Raw genomic sequence first — 18,619 nt, 5'->3', positions numbered from 1 at the left:
TTAATTTGGACAACCTGTTAGGTTCCCTATAATATTGATTGCATAATAATATATCACTAAAAAAATAGTCTTTTTACGTGTTTCCTGAACCAACCTAGACTAAATATTTTTAGGGTGTATAAAAATATTATATGATTATTCTTTGGCATAAAATCTATAATTTGAATCGATTATTTAGTAAAGGCCAGCAATGGACAATATAGTTTCTGACTGCGTTGTACCCTCACCCCCAAACTCAATCTTTGATTCATTTTGACCATCTATAGAGTCATGATGGAAAATCTATAGTGGATAATTTGTCCCTACGATTTTCCCATATCCAATTAGGTTTATGATTTTTCCTAAAAAGAATTGTTGGTGATTTCTTTCAAAAGCATATTTTTAATTAAACCTTTACAATGGTTAGTCAAATATAATCCGCACTCATCCCGCATAGGCGAAATGAAAATACGCCTCCACAATGACTTGTAAGACGGACCCTCTTTGGGAGGAGGGGAAATAAATTCAGACTTTTGCATCTTTGCATGAGGAGCTTTAATCTCATAGTCGTCGACGTTAACAATGAATTGCTTTTTCTCAGACGATGTTGGAGCCGACAACGCTGCTTTCACTGCTCCTGATCATTCAACACGTTTTTTTTTCTCTTCCTTTTCTTCAAGGTTTCAGTTTCCAATCAACCTCGGATTTTTCTTCTACTGTTTCTTTTTCTTTCTTAGTTTTAGCTTTTTCGTGAACTTTAAGAAAGTTTCTAATGCGTCGTTTACTCGGAGCCATTGGTTCAAACTAAAGAAAATTCTCAAGAATTGAAGCAAAAGGTTTTGAATTTACCTGGCAAAGTGAGCACCTTCGGAGGAAAATCCCAGACAGCCGTTCGAGAGAAGATGGAGCTTGGAGAAATCTTTGGAGAGAGAAAGTAAATTATTTAGCGTGTGGCAATAATCAAAGTGGCACGATTTTTTTATACCACTTTCAGTATTAGGAGATTAATGAATAGAAGTTAATAATTCTCTTGTGAATTATCTTATGCAAATTCTTTTCTCCGCTGACCTTTGAGTTATCTTTGTTTAAATTATTCGGTTCAATGCCTTGCTTTATTTTATGACAAATGTCCTAACATGTGTCAACTAGTTGTAACGTGTATTTTCAGTAATAAGACGACCCGGAACAATAGCACTCTGATTTTCAGTGACAATATTAGGGAGTAAAGTTTTCAGTCTGATCACGAGAGGCTTAGACACCAGTTTGTAAAGAACATTGCAGAGCGCAATAGGGCAAAATTCAGCAGCTTTTGTTGGATTTTTCACTTTTGGGATAAGAGCAATATTAGTCATATTAACACAGCTTGGCGAGATTAAACCATGTAAAATATTACAAATAAAGAGAGATACATCATCGCCAATAATATGCCAAAATCCTTGATAGAAAATAGCATGCATACCGTCAGGGCCAGGAGCTTTACAAGGATGCATTTGTTGCAGTGCTGCGTAGACTTCGTCCTTTGTGAACGGTTTGAGGAGCATGTGGTTCCACTCAGCCGAAATAATTGGATCAACATACAGTAGGACATCATTAGAATTCGAGTCTGAAGGCCCAGACGAAGTGAAAATAGACGTGAAATACAGCGAAAAAATCTCCTCAATGTTATCACCCTCCTCCCGCCATTCACCATTATCATCAAACAAACCCTTGATGTAGTTTCTTTTCCTGCTTTGGGAAGCCTTATGATGAAAGTACTTAGTATTTCTATCTCCATCACGCACTTCCGCAACTCTGGAATGAAGATACCAATAAGCTTCATGCTTCGCATTTAGAGCATCGAGCTTTTTCTCCAACACTGAACAACAATGGCTAGTATCTTAGGAAATAGGCTGCTGCTGGGCCTCGAGGAGCTCCTTCTCAACCGTGTCAATTTGCTTCCCTAGATGCTTAAACTTGCCCCCACTCCACTATCCAAGACTCTGGGCCATGCTTGCAATGGGACCCGTCAGTCTATCCCCAAGTGAGTTTTCCCAAGCTCGTCTAACCTCAGCTTCACAACTTTCATCTAACAACCAGTTTGTTTCAAAGAAAAACCGTTTTTGCCTACCTCTTTGTCTGCTGGGATTGTGGAAACGAGTGATAATAGCGGATTGGTCCGACTTGTATCTAACCGAGTGCTCAACCGTGACATTAGGAAACAAATCTAACCAAGAAGAGGAGCTAATAAATCTGTCTAGACGCTCCCGAATGCACGTTGAGGGATTATTCCCTCTTTCCCAGGCCAGGTATACCAAGAGCCAACGTAACCAAGATCCCGCAAAGCAAACTCGTCCATAAGGTCTCTAAAGTTGTTCATCTCACTCCTTGTTCTATTTGCTCCCCCTTCCTTCTCAGTGTAACATAAGATTTCATTAAAGTCCCCACCAATCAAAATAGGAAGAGTAGAATCTTCACAAAGAAATTTAAGAAGCTCCCAAGTGTAGTGTTTCTCATCTTCTTTAGCCCAACCGTAAATACCTACAAATCTCCTGTTCTTTTCACCATCCTCCACGTCACCATAAATGTGATGTTGAGAGAAAGAAATAAGAGAGAATGAAACTTCCGCTTTCCAATACAAACAAAGATCGCCCGCCCTTCCTCTACTGTCTACACCAAAAGAATTTTGAAAACCCAAACAAGTCTTCAAAGATTCAGCCTCCGATTTGAGCTCAGCTTCGCTCGCTTCGTAGCATCATCTTCACCATCGCACACCAATTCACTTACATTCATGGGACGTTTATTGTCTTTATCAAAGGAGTCCAAATCCATCTGCTGTCCCAGACCTTTATCAACCATTTCCCCTCTAGCCAGCCTTTTCCATGCTCTGGTGGCCCCAGTATTAGTCTTTTTCGAAGCCTAAAAAATAAAGGGAACATGTTGCTTGTGTGTCCCCTCATTGGTCTCCTCAACTAATAAATGCGCAACTTGTCCTACATTGTCAGAGCTATTATTGCTAAGGGTATTTAAATCATTGAGGGCACTAACTTCCTTTTCCATAATGTCATGATGTGTGGGCTGCAATAAGTGAAGCTTGGGATCAGTGAAGTCATTATTACACTTACTTTTCTCTCCCACTGCCTTCAAGTGAGTGCTTTGATCAAACAGAATTTTCTTGCAAGATTGAAATTTTATCTCTTCCTCTACCTCCTTTGTCCGACCTCTGCGTGGGGTAGCTTTAAGGGCCAAAGACCACCCTAGTTTCTCCTCCTCATACACCATTTGACAATCTTTTTCTGAATGACCCATTATACCACAGGAAAAACAGAAAAAAGGAAGACGGTCATACACAAAGTCTACCCGAAACTCCATCCCCCTTCTATCCTTCATCTTCCTGAATCGTCTCAGAGGTCTTGTAACATCCAACAAAACCTTTACACGCCTATATTTCCCGAAACCAAGAACATCTTTCTCTATATCAAGAATTTTCCCCATGTTCCCAATAAGAGCCTTAACAATTTCATCCGATCTATTATTAAGATGCAAATTTTTAATTCGAACCTAGACATGAGAGTGATTCAAAATTACCTTGTCGGGTTGCTCATTTCCCTCAACCTCTTTAAGCAATATTAACATGTTGTCGAAGCACCATGGTCTACCATCAAGAACCTTCATCATGTCGCGCCAATGGTAGAATTGGAAAGCGTAGAGATTAGGGCTGAGAACCCTAAATACCATGCCATGGATTGGGGCCCAAACACTTGTGATTGTTCGTTTGAAAGCCTCGACATTATAATTGCGATCTGTTAACAAACGCCCTAATAGTAGTAAAGGCACTGAATTCTCTTCGCTAGGGTTTATGGAATGTAAGTCAAGGATCTCATCTTCTTCGTCATCAATACGTAACTTTGAAACAATATATGAGATCTCCTCAGCCATAGGCGAAGGAGGGCACCGTCGCACCGGAGTACGACCCGCAAGGGTAGGGCTCTCTATTGAGGGTAGAGAGAAAAATCCTGTCTTTCATTCTATGAAGCATAGGAATAAGAGCAAAAAGGAATAATTGCAATGAAGCTGGACATGAGTAAAGCTTACGACAAAGTTGAATGAGGTTTCTTAAGGAAGCTTCTCCTCACTATGGGTTTTGATGGGCGTTGGGTAAACTTGATTATGGAATGTGTCTCAACTGTTAACTATTCTTTCATTATTAATGGAGGAGTCTGTGGATCTGTCTCTCCAGGACGGGGACTTCGTCAGGGAGATCGTCTCTCTCCTTATCTTTTTATTTTGATTGCGGATGCTTTCTCTAAAATGATTCAGAGGAAAGTCCAAGATAAACAGATTCAGGGAGCTAGAGCCAGCCGTAGTGGTCCAGAAATTTATCATCTTCTTTTTGCTGATGACAGTTTACTCTTTGTCAGAGCAACCCGACAGGAATGCACTACTATAGTTGATATTCTCAACAGTTATGAAGCAGTATCAGGGCAGAAAATTAATTATGAAAATTCGGAAGTCTCTTTCAGTAAGGGTGTTAGCATTGAGCAAAAGGTAGATTTGATTTCTATTCTAAATATGCAGCAGGTGGATAAGCACGAGAAATACCTTGGTATCCCTTCTATCTCGGGAAGATCAAAGAAAATTGTTTTTGCATCTCTCCTGGATAGAATTTGGAGGAAACTCCAAGGTTGGAAGGAAAAGTTTCTATCTAGAGCGGGGAAAGAAATTTTACTTAAGGCGGTTATTAAAGCGATTCCTACGTACTTGATGGGTGTTTACAAGTTACCATGTGGGGTCATTCAACAAATTCACTCTGCTATGACTCGATTTTGGAGGGGTAGCTCGGACTCCCAACGAAAACAAGTCATTTATGGATATTATCAAACTCATTGGAAAAGTTGGGAGTCTATGAGTACCCTGAAATGTTTTGGTGGCATGGGTTTTAAAGACCTATCTATTTTTAATGACTCACTCCTTTGTAAGCAGGTTTGGCGGCTTACACGTCACCCTCTTTCTCTCTTTAGTCGTGTGATGAAAGCTAAGTATTTTCCAAATTATAGTTTCTTGGATGCCCCTCTTGGGTATACCAATAGTTACTCATGGCGTAGCATTTGGAGTTCAAAAGGGCTAATGAAGGAGGGAATTGTATGGCGCGTCGGAAATGGTGCAAACATTAAGATATGGGATGACCCATGGATTGTGGATGAGGATGGGCGTTTCATAACGAGTACCCGTCGAGCTGGCTACATGTTGGTGAGTGATCTTATTGACGAGACACAAATGGAGTGGAAAGTGGCTACTATCGAAGAAATCTTTAATGACCGCGATATTAAGTGCATACTTGGCACCCCCCTCAGTAAGACAACGTTGCAAGATGAAATAATGTGGGCTTTTACAAAGGATGGTCGTTTTTCAATTTAAACGGCCTATATGCTCGAGAAAGGTGGTAACCTGGATAACTTTCACCAAGCTTGGGTAGAAATTTGGAGTATGGATACTAGCCCGAAGGTCCGTCATTTCCTTTGGCGTTTGTGCTCGAAATCTCTCCCTGTGCGTAGGTTACTTAAACGACGTCACATGATTGAAGACGACTTATGTCCTTGGGGTTGTGGCGAATCTGAAACAAGTTATCATGCTATTTTTGGCTGCCCTAGGATGTCCAGTCTATGGTCTGCTGCTGGTTGCGAGGAGATGTGTGTTGGCCCTGCTGTAGAATCTTTTTGTGAGCTTATTGTAAAGTGGCGTGATATTGAACCACATGTGAAGGTCAAAGGTGCTTTTTTTGGCATGGGTGATTGGGGGGAACACAATTCTCTGGTGTTTAATAACAAATCTACACCCCACAATTGTCTGCTGGCCCAAGTAGCAAGGCTTGCTGAAGAGCATGGTGAGTACTTAGCGAAAATTTACAAACCTTGTGTGGCGACAGTTTCATCTAGTCCTCGACACTGGACAACCCCCCATGCGGGTCTTGTGAAACTGAATGTGGATGCATCGTTACCAGTGGATGGTTGGGTTGGCCTGGGTGTTGTTGCGAGGCACTCGAATGGTGATGTTTTATTAATTTGCTGTTGTCCGACGTGTTTGTGCTTGCTGGACACCAAAAATTGCAGAGGCTAAGGCTACTTCCATGGCTGTGCGTTTGGGGAGTAAGTTTGGGCTGAAAGATGTCGTCTTGGAATCAGATTGCCAAGTGGTCATTAATCGCCTATCGAAGAATGCAATTTTCTTATTTGATCTAGATGGTGTGTTACATGATATCTTAGCTTCTTGTGTTAGTTTTAACACTTTTCTTTGGTCACATGTTAAGTGTGAGGGTAATTATGTAGCTCACAACTTAGCAAAATATTTCCTTTTGGGGTTGAGCAAGTTTGGGAGAACCATTATCCTGCGGAGGTGACCTCCTTTGTACTCATGGATAATCTAATTTTGGAGTAATATATTTCTTCTTTTTCCCTCAAAAAAAAGTTGTAATGTGTATTTCAATGGCGCAAGAGATTTCTTTGGTAGCATTGCAACTGTTTCATGACTCTTGATTGATATCCCCATTTCAACAATTGGGGGCAGTCTGTTATGGTGGAATTTTCTAGATTGACATTGACGCAAGCAGCAACGATGTGACGTTAGGACTGGGTCAAAAGAGCTAACTGATCAGCGAGGATGGGGGAAGACTTGGTCATTGTTTCCTCACCAGTTCAATATTCAAATGTTCGGTCAAGTATAATGGCACCATATTAGGGAGATCATGCAAGATTGTACTAACTACCTCTGAGAATCGTGGGATTGTGATGAACATTGAAGAGTATATATGACTTGCAAGATCAGAGGAAAAATGGTCACTCTTCAACATTCTTACACACAGAGCATTCATAAACAAACCAATGTTTGCATAAACTTACTTTATATTATCGCAACATTGTTATTTACATTTACTACTTTTGTACTTAGATATGTCACCCTGAGGTGTATTGAATGTCGTTGATCCTGAGCATCAATTGCATGTAGTGGATTGGTGAACTCATCTTCATCCGCGTTTTTTAACCAACTTAATTGGAGATTTTCGGCATCACCGTTCCCTTGTGTCATTCCCCTTTGATTTCCCTTGCATTTTCACTCTTCAAATCGTTACAATCTGATTATTGATGTCCCAATATCGATCCGTGTCGCTAAGGCAAAAATCAGCATAAACAATCAAGGACAGGTCATGCATCATACATGGCTACATGCATTATAAAGTTTGTAAATAATAAGCCATAAACCCTCATATATAGTTGGGCTGGCCATAAAAGAAACCAATTATGGGCTCGATCAGATTGGAAAGGTCGGTCTTAGCCCTAGGGAGCTAGGTATGAACTGGACCATAGTCTGGTCCAAATGTTTGGGGTTATAAGCACGTCTAAAAGCACGTAAACGTGTTGAATTTCCAGGCTGACCCAAATAGCAAAGTATGTACGAGGTGGCTGGACCGATGGAAGTGAATGACTGAAAGTATAAGGTGGGGGCAGTTGGGACTTGGGAATCGGGAATCGGGGATTAAATTCCATCTATCGTCTTTTCTTTTATAGTAATACTCTATTTGGTCAAAATAATCACACCAAGGAAGGAAGGAAAGAAAGAAAAGAGAATGAAGGGAAGAAATAACTTGACTTTTTGCTCTCCTTGTTTCTCTGCATCGCATTCTTTTTCAGGAGATGAATTCAGTCCAGGTAACTCACATCATTTTCTTGTTGTTGTCGTCGTTGTTGTTGTTGTTCTTGTTGTTGTTACGTTGTTGTTGCTGTAGTTTTTATGTGAGCTCATAAAATTCTAAAAGTATTATTATGTGTTAAGTTTGTTAGTGCATTAGTATTAGTAATTAGTTAACATTTGTGCACCCATAAAAAGAAATCCTAGCAATTTAGATTTAGAAACTTAGAATTTTATCCAATAGTAAAAACCAGAAAAATTTTCAACTAAAGTTGGGAGGTGATGCTGAGGTTGGGAGGTGGAAATCTTACCTTCTTGAGCTACCACTGTATATTAAACTATAAATGCATGACTTTGCAAATTAAAGAAGACATATAATTATCTCCCTCTTGTAATTATAATATATATTACCGTTTTCATTATTGGTAGTTAGCATAAGAATGCCAAAGTCAAAGATATGGCAAATAGGCAAATAGTGATTTCTCTTCATTTTAAGCGGGCTTGTGACTTGTGAGTAATTTGGGATAAATTAAGTTCGAAGCCAATATTTTCGGTCAAGTTCTGGTAATTACTTCAAATTTGAACTAATATGAGTTTGAATAAATTTGGATAAACTAAGTTTAGAGCCAACAAGTTCGATAAGTTCACGTAAGTTTAAGTTTCAGAGCTAAAATTTCAATATGTTGATAAGATATGAATATATAAGTGAAAATCACGCCAATTTTGGGATCATATGATGCTAATATGATGCTCCCTGTTGCATATGAGCTGTTACAATTTCAATGATGGTCTTTGTTGTGTATATATATATGGTATGCCAACTTGGTCAATGGTCACTAATTATTCAGCTTGAATCAATGATTTGGAATTCTTCGATGATCAGATTAAGACAGAAGACATCAGATGCATTGCTTCTTTAGCATTGAGCTTTTTGTAGAACCTGAGGGGGGGAAGGGGGGGTAGAAGATTATGACATTAAAAATATTCACCTTGGATTTGGTTAGAGGTATCATTGTAGTGCAGCACCTTCTGTTGACAGTGTCCTCTAGGTTGTCGCCTTGTCGGTAATGCAAATGAAGTCTTAGCAAGAGCTTGGTTTTCCTTTGGTTTCTCACTCTTGCCTTTGTGGGAAGGTCAAAATCCTCTGCTCCACAGTAGACGAAGAAGGAAGTTTTTGCTTTATCTAATAAGCCAGGCAACCTATTCAAAAGATTTCATGTCTACTAGAGATACATTGGCTAACATCTTCATAGACATATAACTCAGGCCATAGCATCATCATATATTATGTAATTTGGAAGTGATATCTTTTGTATATACATATACAACTCCAACTTGAGGGCCTTTTTTTTTTTTGTTTTTGAGAGGATGTTAGAAGCTCCAAGTCGCCAGATACCAACTAAGTAATCCTAGTTTTGTAGCATGTTTCGTATGTGATCGATTTCCAAGAGTTGGAAACGGGAAAAAAAAAACTATTTCCATGGGTATGAGGGATAAGGTAACTAATGGTTTCTGTTACATGAGGGTAACTATTACCAATTTAGCACCAAGACCCAATGGTAACACATTATGTTACAGGCATCAATCCCATACTTATAAAGTGTTTTATTTTCACAGTGGAACTAAACATTATTGTTACTGTTCCTCCCTCTATGGCTCTATTTGGTTCTTGCATTTCTGTTCCATGAGACCAAATTTGCACTTAGTCTACTAGGAATAATACCTTTTTTTATATTTTTCTTTGGGTTCTATAAATAGTCCGCCAGCTACCTTTCTCCTTTGAACGTTCATTTTTCCTTCTATGCAGCAAACACATTTGAAATCTTTGTAACCAAGCTAGTTCAACTCAGAGCTGAATGATTCAGCAATAAGAGTTAGAGGTAACTGTTATCCGTTCTGTGTTATTTTCCTCATATAGTAAAGTAGGATGTAATGCCTGATTGAAGAAAAGACGCACCTTTTGTCAAGGTAGTTTATACATGTATCGATGTGTGAATATAAATAGATAGACTAAATTGGTTTGGGTTGTCTTATACTCCCTCTGTTATCTAGATATCCCACCCATTAATGTAGATACAATTACAAAGAGAAAGAGGAAGGAGAGACCACCTATGTTGGGTATCTCTACTTTCTAGGCAAGAGTGTGCTATCAGGGAATAATGCAATTGGTTATGGACTTGAAGTGGGTAACATGTATTGTGCTAACAGAGGGCAAAAGAGGGAGTGCAAGTTACCTTTAAAGGAATAAAAGTGAGTAGAATACAAAAAGAAATTCAAAACAGAAAGTGAATAGAACTTGAGAGAATGGAGGGAGTCTGTGTTAGTCAGTGTTATATATTACAAATTTGCGTATTATACAAGTATCCTTGTTTTGTTGGATTGAGTGCGATTTATTAAAATCTATGCATGTTTTAGCTTAACTCACCTCATACAAGTTTGAGTTTTGTGTCATAGCGTTGGGTTGATTTTATTCAATTTTCAGCAACATGAATTTACAAGTAACTGATAGGAAACTCTCTCTAGTTGAGCGTACAAAAACTACAATTTTTCTCCTGACACTCAGAGCTGTTTCGGGTGAAAACTTATGGAGTAGGGGAACTAGTCGAAGGTGTGTGTTACGAAGTGCGAGAGGATAAGTTTCTGGAGAATGCCGCAATACCTGCAAAACAAGAGTGAGACTACCCGGGGGTGATTCTGGGATCACCCCTCCGACACTCAAGTCAGTAGTTGAACTTGAAGTCTAGTACAGAGTGGTGGGTGTGATATCCATTACCTTCATAAATTGGGATACGTACCCTATTTATAGGCGTTGGGAATGGTGAAATTTGAGTGCCAAACTGGATCTGAGCCGTTGGACTTTCTGTTGGACCAGCCTCCTGGAGGCTGCAGGGGAAATATCATAATTTTACCTTGGGTCCCTGGGTCCAAAGACATATTGGGCCCAAACAAGAACGTCTACAGATCTGGTTCGGGTTATTATTAAAATGTGGATCATTATTTGTATGGTGTTATTGGGTTCGTTCCAATTTTGTAATTCGATATAACGACGAACTTCAAGTTTGATCGAATCTGATCAGATTATGCTATGACCTGGGTCCTACGAAGTCTTCGGTATGTAGGAACCTGAAGATTCTGAATTTTACTCCTTTGCATGTTCATTTATGACATGTACTCCTTTGTTATTCATTGTTATCCACTAAATTCAATATGATAGGTGCATCAAGTCTTCAAGGTTTTCGCGTTTTCTCATACAAGGAGCTTAAAATTGCCACCGGTGGCTTCAGGTCTTCAAATAAAGTAGGAGAAGGCAGCTTTGGTTCTGTCTACAAGGTAATAATCAACTTTTCAACGAGATAGCTAGTGAATTTCTTTTTTTAAAAAAATGGTTAGGAGAAGGAAATTGTCCATACCTCAACTCTCCCAGTTTCTTGGTTGGCATTTGTGGGTCAAATGCTTGAGAGTAGGGGGAAGGATAAGGAAATCTCTTCCAAGCACCACTCTTGGCAAGATTCGGATCTAAGACCTCGAGATCCTAAGGTAAGAGTCTTGCCAGGTGATCAAGTGCTACTTGGTGATAGCTGGTGAAATTAGTTAAAACTAATTTCAGTCTTGTTAGTTCTTACTAATCCCATGCTTCTTTTTAAATTTTAAGGGGTTCTTACAAGATGGATCAACTGTAGCAGTTAAAGTACTTTCAGTCGAACTTGAGTCACTTCAAGGAGAAAGAGAATTCATATCGGAAATCACAGCATTAGCTGACATTAAACACGAGAACCTTATCACTCTTAGAGGATGCTGCATTTCTGGCGCTAATAGATTTTTAATTTATGATTACATGGAAAACAATAGTTTGGCACTCTCCTTCCTAGGTACTCCCTACATTCCTCTATGGCAAGTAAAAGTGTATCAGTATTGCAAATGAAGTTACAAAATTGCTCTGACTTCGTGTTCCAAACATTTAGATATCTTGCCATCCTCAATACTCATTCCACAAGTTCAATTTACCTGTATCAACTCTTAGAAATACGAAATGAAGATTCGACTAATTATTTTAATGTCGTGATAACAGGAAATAATAACACTCGAGGATATGAAAGCAGAAAAAAGTTTGGTTGGAAAATGAGGAGAGACATTTCATTAGGAATAGCAAGAGGCTTTGCATTTCTCCATGAAGAAATCAATCCCCACATTGTGCACCGTGATATCAAACCTGCAAACATACTTCTGGATAAGAATTTCTTGCCTAAGATTGCAGATTTTGGGTTGTCAAAGCTATTCACGAACAATACTTCTCATGTGAGCACTCGTGTCGCGGGCACACTGTAAGTTTAGTTCTCTTGAGATATTTCCTCTGTAGATTTGCTGCTTTGGTCTCTGTATGACAAATTTCTTGGCAATGTGAAATTTGAAAAGGGGATACATTGCTCCAGAATATGCAATCACTGGTCATTTGACAAGGAAATCGGATGTATATAGTTTTGGAGTATTACTACTGCATTTGGTTAGCGGACTCTCAGTAGTAGAATTTGACTTAGAGCAAGGAGATACATACCTAGTTGACAAGGTAATGTGTTAATATTAGCTCACATACAATATCATCCCATAAAAGTGAAATCAGTGTGTTTTGTAATGTACTTAGTTTTTCATGATTTAGGCATGGAAGGAGTACAAAGCTAACAACCTTCAGTCGCTGGTGGACGCTGCACTCGATCAAGAATTCCCTGAAGAAGAGGCTACCCGAGTGCTGAAAGTGGGACTGCTTTGTGTGCAAGAGACGGCTTCTCTTCGGCCTCTAATGTCTGCAGTTGTGAAGATGTTAACAGATGCAACTAGTATGAAAAATGTTTCAATTTCAAAGCCCGGTCACCTTCCTGATCTCATGCACCTTAAAGTAGGCCACAATCATTCCCCATGTAGTAGTGATGCATATAGCAACAGCTCTACTTTTAATTAGCACCATAACAATGAGAATATCAAAGTTACTTTTGAAATTTTTTAATTGGTTGATAATGGTCTGGTTGTAGCAAATGTGATTCACAACGGTTAAGGGTGAAAATATTTTGGTTGCAGCTGTCATTGCAGTAAAAATTCACAATTGTGCATCTAACTGTAAATTTTTATTTTATGACCAAGGGTGGAAGTAGCATGTTGTATATGGTTTTGCACTTCCCTTCCGACACCCATTCCCCCAAACAAAACTGTATTCTCTCCTCCTATCAATGTGTACACATATTTTTGTTAGGATCGTACTATATTTAATACATACATTTTTATACTCACCTTATTTTTCGTTACTTTTCGTCTCCTTTCTGTCTACATTTCGCATTTCAAACTCCAAAACTGTACCAAGAGTGAAATAATAACTTTTGGCATGGAGATGATTATTTTTCCGGTCAAGCACGTTAACATGTTATCTTGCAAGGAAGAGAGAAAAAAGTGTAATATAATTACGATTATGGCAAGTTAGGGAGTGGGAATGAGAGTGCTAAGATGAGTTCCGACATGCTTGGCTCCCTGTACGCCATCGGCATAGGCCACCCTATCTGAGGGCGGAACTTGCTGATGGCATACAGGGAGCCAGGCATATTATACGTACCCGGCCTCTAACACGAGATTGTTTTCTATCTTCCAAGGAAGTTGAATGCTACTCTGATCTAGCCTTTTTAGTTGCTGACATTATTCTCAGCTGCAGCAAACAACAGTTTGATCAGGCGGAATAGTGTTATTTTGTAAGAGGGTAAAGGAAGCATAAATTTTGTTACATAACGTTTTGAACTAACTACCACATTCCACCTTTTATTTGCCTATATGTTTCATCATTCAAACTTCAAAGGCAAGAAAAAACACACCTTATCTCAAACCTTTTTCTTCCTCGTCTTTAGCCTCTTTTTCCGAACCAGTTATAGTTGATCACATGAAACATTATTGTAAAGATTACTTTATGAAATGTGTGATAGGTTCAGGAGTTTCTGTTGTATTAACGTAACCTTGAAATAATAATATTTTGTGAAAGTGGTTGAGCTTATTAATATTGGGACTGCAAAGAAGTAGTAGTAGTAGTTGATTTTATATATGGAGGTTTGAGACTAGCTTGAGAGGCTAAAGGAATGATTTGCGGGAGGAATTCTGAATTCATGTTGAGAGTAAAAGTTAAAGTGAGGAAATGTGGTGTTGATAGTTAAGTTAGATGAACGTCAATCATGGAAAACATGCATATATAGGTTTAGTCAAATGACCAATGTTAAAGTGAAAAGGTTAGGTGTTTGACAAAAGCTGAAGATTCCAAGCGGTAGAAACAAGACCGTTTATGTCTTCTGTCGGCTTCAACAAACTCCTCTCTCATGATCCAAATTAAACAAGTTTCAAATCCGAAACTGAACTTCTATAAATCACCCTACAATTACTTAAAATCACCCCAAAAAATATTGAAATTATATTTATAACCTCTCTTTTATTTTTAAATCACCACCACCATCCCGCTCCTGCCAAGCTGCCATCACCACCACTCACCTCCTGTCTGGTTGCCACCACCCACCTCCCTCCACCACCCTCACTTCCATTGAAATTACCCCTCTCTCTCCTTCAACATTATATGCATACCACCACCACCAACCCACCTGACTCCACCAACTCACCTCCACTTCGTCGCACACAACCCCCACCACCTTCGCGTCACCACCACCACCTTCACGAAGCTGAAATTCTTTTAAATCACGAACGTCTGTTCGGCCCATGGTACAAACGTCCGGCCAGGAGGTTCGCAATTTTAAAAAAAATTCCAGCTTCTTCGTGAAGGTGGCTGAGGTAGGTGATGGCGGTGGAGGATGTCGCGGAAGGTAGCTGATGGCGGTGGAGGTCGCAGGTGGCAGTGGGGAGGTAGGTGGTGGTGGAGGGGATGGTGGGTGGTGTGGAAAAGATGAGAGGGTGAAATATATAGCAGTGGGAAGGTAGGTGGTGGTGGTGGGTGGTGTGGAAAATAGGAGAGGGTGAAAAGGCAGTGGGAAGGTAGGTGGTAGTGGTGGGGGTGGTGGGTGGTGGAAAAGAGGAAAGGGTAAAATGGTCTAAAAAAATTTTTGGGGGCAATTTTAAGTGATTTCAGGGCGATGTTTTACAATCCCAATCCGAAAATAGAATCATTTGTTGGAATTGATTAGTTCAAAATTTTCAAAAAACTATCTTTTATAACATAATTTTTCAAAAAATTACCTTATAAAAATTTATTTCAAAAAGCTTGTTGGACTATATTGTGTGTGATTATGTTTTTATATCTTTGGCCCAATTGTAATAGCTTGAGGCCCATTGTATAGTTAGCCTTGTAATTAATTAGGTTGAACAAGTTACGTGGGAAGACAAGAAAATACAACACACAAAAGTTATCTCTCCATCCTCGAAGGTCTTCCGGTTGCAGCCTTATCATGGTATCAGAGCGCCGGTGATCGGTGGCTGTGCGAATCAATATTTTTCGACGAACCCTGCCCTGAATCTTAGTCTCACTGTAACACCCCATAATTTCAAAGCGGAAACGAAAGAAATAATAATAGTATTAATAGGACGATGGCGGAAACATCGTCTTCTGGGAATGTCACTACTACAAGAAATGCGATTACATAACTAAGTGATAAACCAACATAAGTAAATAGCATAAATAAATTAAATTAATTAGAGTAATAACAAATTAAAAAGAGAAAACTAACTCTACAACTAACTAAAAGTCTAGGCCTAAAACACCTAGCTTTTTAATGCTCACAACTCAACTCGAGCCCAAAACCAAAGGAGAAACTCATCAACATAACCTGCAAGATATACAACAACTTCCACAATCAGTGGGGAGTAACTAGCAGTTCTCCCAGCTTAAATAGAAACAGATAATGAACTTGAAAGAAATCAGAAGCACATCAAGGAACACATTATCAAGATACCGTACTCACTACGAGGTACAAATTGTCATAAGCAACCATGCAACAAATGCGGTCAACGTTGCAAACAGATGCAACAAATACAGTCAACGTTGCAAACAAATGCAACAAATGCGGTCCACAAGCTCAAACATAACAGACCATACCGCCTGTGAGTAGACTCATTGGACCATACCGCCCAAGGCCTACGTTGCATATTCGAGGAACCATACCGCCCTGTTCGAATAGCCAGCATATTCGAGGAACCATACCGCCCTTTTCGAATAGCTAAATTCTACGGATCATACCATCCGTAGTAACCAATGGACCATACCGCCCACGGTTTAGTAACCAAAGCCTAGGACCATACCGCCCTTAGGTTAGCGAGCATAAATTTCTAGGACCATACCGCCCTTAGAATAATCAAACACAAACTCCTAGGACCATGCCGCCCTTAGGACCATCGCACAAATTCCTAGAACCATACCGTTCTTAGGATCACATATATCTAGAACCATACCGTTCTTAAAATCAACTAACGCAAATTCCTAGAACCATACCGTTCATAGGGTCAATCAAACACAAATTCCTAGGACCATACCGTCCGTAGGATCAATCTAACTCTACAAGCACAAGGTATACACGACAAGGTATACACAAAATCCATCTAATCCAACTTTCATAGGTATACACAACAAGGTACACAAGCAAATCGAATTCACTAACGAACAAGGTTCGAATGTGTGAATGCACAACAAAGCATAAGCCCTCAACATACTCCAAACCAAACAACTATAGGCTACCCAATAAAATAGGGCACATACCCTTAATGTAACACTTAAGTCGACCAAACAATACTCAAACACCCTTGGTATACATATCTAAGACCACTCAAGCAAAGGTACACAAGCTGTAGACCAAAAGGAAACAAAAACGCAACAGCACGACTCAAGAGGCAGACCCCTCGTCGCGAGGTGCGACGAGCATCGCGGGTCGCGACAGCCAGCCACCCACGCCTACTCCTTCGAGGCTAGCACCAGCCACCCACGCCTACTCCAACCTCAATGACACATCGACACACACGCCAAGCACCTCCACAAACATCCATACTTCACCAATAACAACAACGACAACTAAGATTCCAAGACGCAATCCAAGTAAATCAACCAAAACTTATTCTAACACACTTAGCATACATGCCTAACACAACACTAATCATCCTCACTTGAGGCTAAATCTCATCAACAACGACAACTTCTCAAAATCCAAAGATAACCCAAGTGAACCAATGAATCAATTTAACCACAACAACAACAAGGATACAACTAATCAACAAAACTTAACAAGATGATCATAGTAGAAATCCAAGGTATGAAAACAACACCAACAACCATGAAACTACATTTAACTTCAATCATAAAATCCTCTAAGTTCCACCTAGCATGATACTACGTTCTCTTAAGCGATTCTAACAACCTAAGTTCACAATCTATTCTCTATCGAACTAGAATAACGCTCGTTACCTTTTTCTTGAATGGTGAAAACTCTTATTTTGTACTGCTCTGCCCCGATCATGATTTCCGGTGATCAAAAGCTAGGATTCCCAATCGATCCAGTCAAAGAAAAGAAAAAGATGTTATCAATGTTCTGTCCAAATTTGAAGACGATCCAACGGTTAGATCTCCGGATATGGTTATTTTCGTGAAGGTGCAACAAGGAACAAGAACCGGATGACTCGTCTGATTGCAACGAAAACTGCAGTCGCTTCTTCCCCTTTCTTCAAAAATAAATTATACCACGAGCAAGATCTTTCCGAGTATATAGATTTTGACTACTCACACGCTCAATTCGGATAAGAAACGAAGGGGATATGATGCAAAGAAAATGGGTGTGCAGAAATAGACGAAAACCGAGAAGAGAGAAGAACTCTTTCTCTTCCTCTCTAAGGATTGGACGGAAAGTGGGGGTTACAATGCAGCAAAATCTGATTAATAACCTTATAAAGCAAAGGTTTAAAGGTGATTATAAAGGTGGGTTAAAGGAGAATTAAATAGGGAGTTACAAGAGACTCAAAGGTTAGCTTCATAAGCACGCACCAAAACTCTTCATCCTCCATTCCATAATTGCTAATTTTCGGCTAGCATGACACGCCACAAGCAATGCAACATTTCATCATCGAATTCGGTCCAACAATGTAACAAAAATGCTACGCGACAAAACTGGATCCTAAACGCCCAAATAAATAACGAAACTAATATAACCTTTAAAATAAATATCTAACAACTTAAAATAAATATAAATATATCACAACATATAAATATATATATACACATTTTCATAACATGTTCCAAAATAATTCAAATAATAAATTATTTATTTTTATGAAAAGGAAAAATACCATTTTAAAATAAACAAACACCAAAATAAAGAGTTAAAATTACGGGGTGTTACACTCACACGCGTGAAGTGTTAAGGAGAAAGCTCGGCGACGAGAAGAATGTGATCCCTATAGAGAAAGGGGAGTGGCAGCTGAGCGCCACCTCCCCGTTTTACCTGGGCTCCGGCGACCAGCCGGGAAACATGATCAGACATGTAATGTTCTCAGGCAAAAATTACGTGGCTTGGGCTCGAGAGGTGATGCTCTTCCTCCGAGCGCGGCGTAAGTTCGTGTTTATTGATGGTTTGGTTACTAAACCAAACGAACCGAATGCCTTGCTTGATTGGGAAACTGTACACTGAATGATTGTTTCATGGCTGCTGAGAAGCATGGAGCCGAGAATTGCAACAACCATACCGTTGCACGATAATGCTAAAGATTTGGGGAATACCTTGAGAGGAGATTTTGTGTGGCAAATGGACCCCGTATACAACAGATTAAGGCGACCTTTACTGATTGCAAGCAAACTGACACGATGAAAGTGGATGAATATTACACGAAACTCATGGGATTATATGACGAATTGGCGAGATTGAAACCTTTTTTTTGTATAATGTAAAAAATGTGACTGTGGTCTTGGTGCGAAACTGGCAAAGGATAGGGAAGAAGAGATCTTCCATCAGTTCTTGATTGGACTAGATGCTAAGTA

At 39.5% G+C, this 18,619-nt stretch overlaps 2 protein-coding genes and 1 long non-coding RNA gene across 3 annotated transcripts; 2 read left to right on the top strand and 1 right to left on the bottom strand.

Annotated features, from left to right (window-relative positions):
* Positions 1 to 5,442: 5,442 nt before the first annotated feature.
* On the top strand, positions 5,443 to 6,072 carry LOC104898752 (uncharacterized). Its single transcript, XM_010685855.1, has one exon. It carries the CDS (start codon positions 5,443 to 5,445, stop codon positions 6,070 to 6,072), a length of 630 nt encoding a protein of 209 aa, XP_010684157.1.
* Positions 6,073 to 7,485: 1,413 nt separating this feature from the next.
* Positions 7,486 to 12,917, top strand: LOC104898698 (putative serine/threonine-protein kinase). The gene is made up of 6 exons (XM_010685802.4): positions 7,486 to 7,658; positions 10,853 to 10,968; positions 11,291 to 11,507; positions 11,708 to 11,960; positions 12,052 to 12,202; positions 12,293 to 12,917. Exons 1-6 carry the CDS (start codon positions 7,577 to 7,579, stop codon positions 12,590 to 12,592), a joined length of 1,119 nt encoding a protein of 372 aa, XP_010684104.1. The 5' UTR covers positions 7,486 to 7,576; the 3' UTR covers positions 12,593 to 12,917.
* A 2,230-nt stretch (positions 12,918 to 15,147) lies between these two features.
* LOC130589432 (uncharacterized) lies at positions 15,148 to 17,472 on the bottom strand. The gene is made up of 2 exons (XR_008967099.1): positions 17,057 to 17,472; positions 15,148 to 15,431 (listed from the first exon to the last, which is right to left on the bottom strand). It is a non-coding gene; the product is annotated as an uncharacterized LOC130589432 (long non-coding RNA).
* Positions 17,473 to 18,619: the final 1,147 nt, after the last annotated feature.

The sequence above is a fragment of the Beta vulgaris genome, chromosome 7, assembly GCF_026745355.1.
Source record: "Beta vulgaris subsp. vulgaris cultivar EL10 chromosome 7, EL10.2, whole genome shotgun sequence".
Taxonomy (NCBI): Eukaryota; Viridiplantae; Streptophyta; class Magnoliopsida; order Caryophyllales; family Amaranthaceae; genus Beta; species Beta vulgaris.
This window is presented reverse-complemented; position numbering and strand designations above follow the sequence as displayed.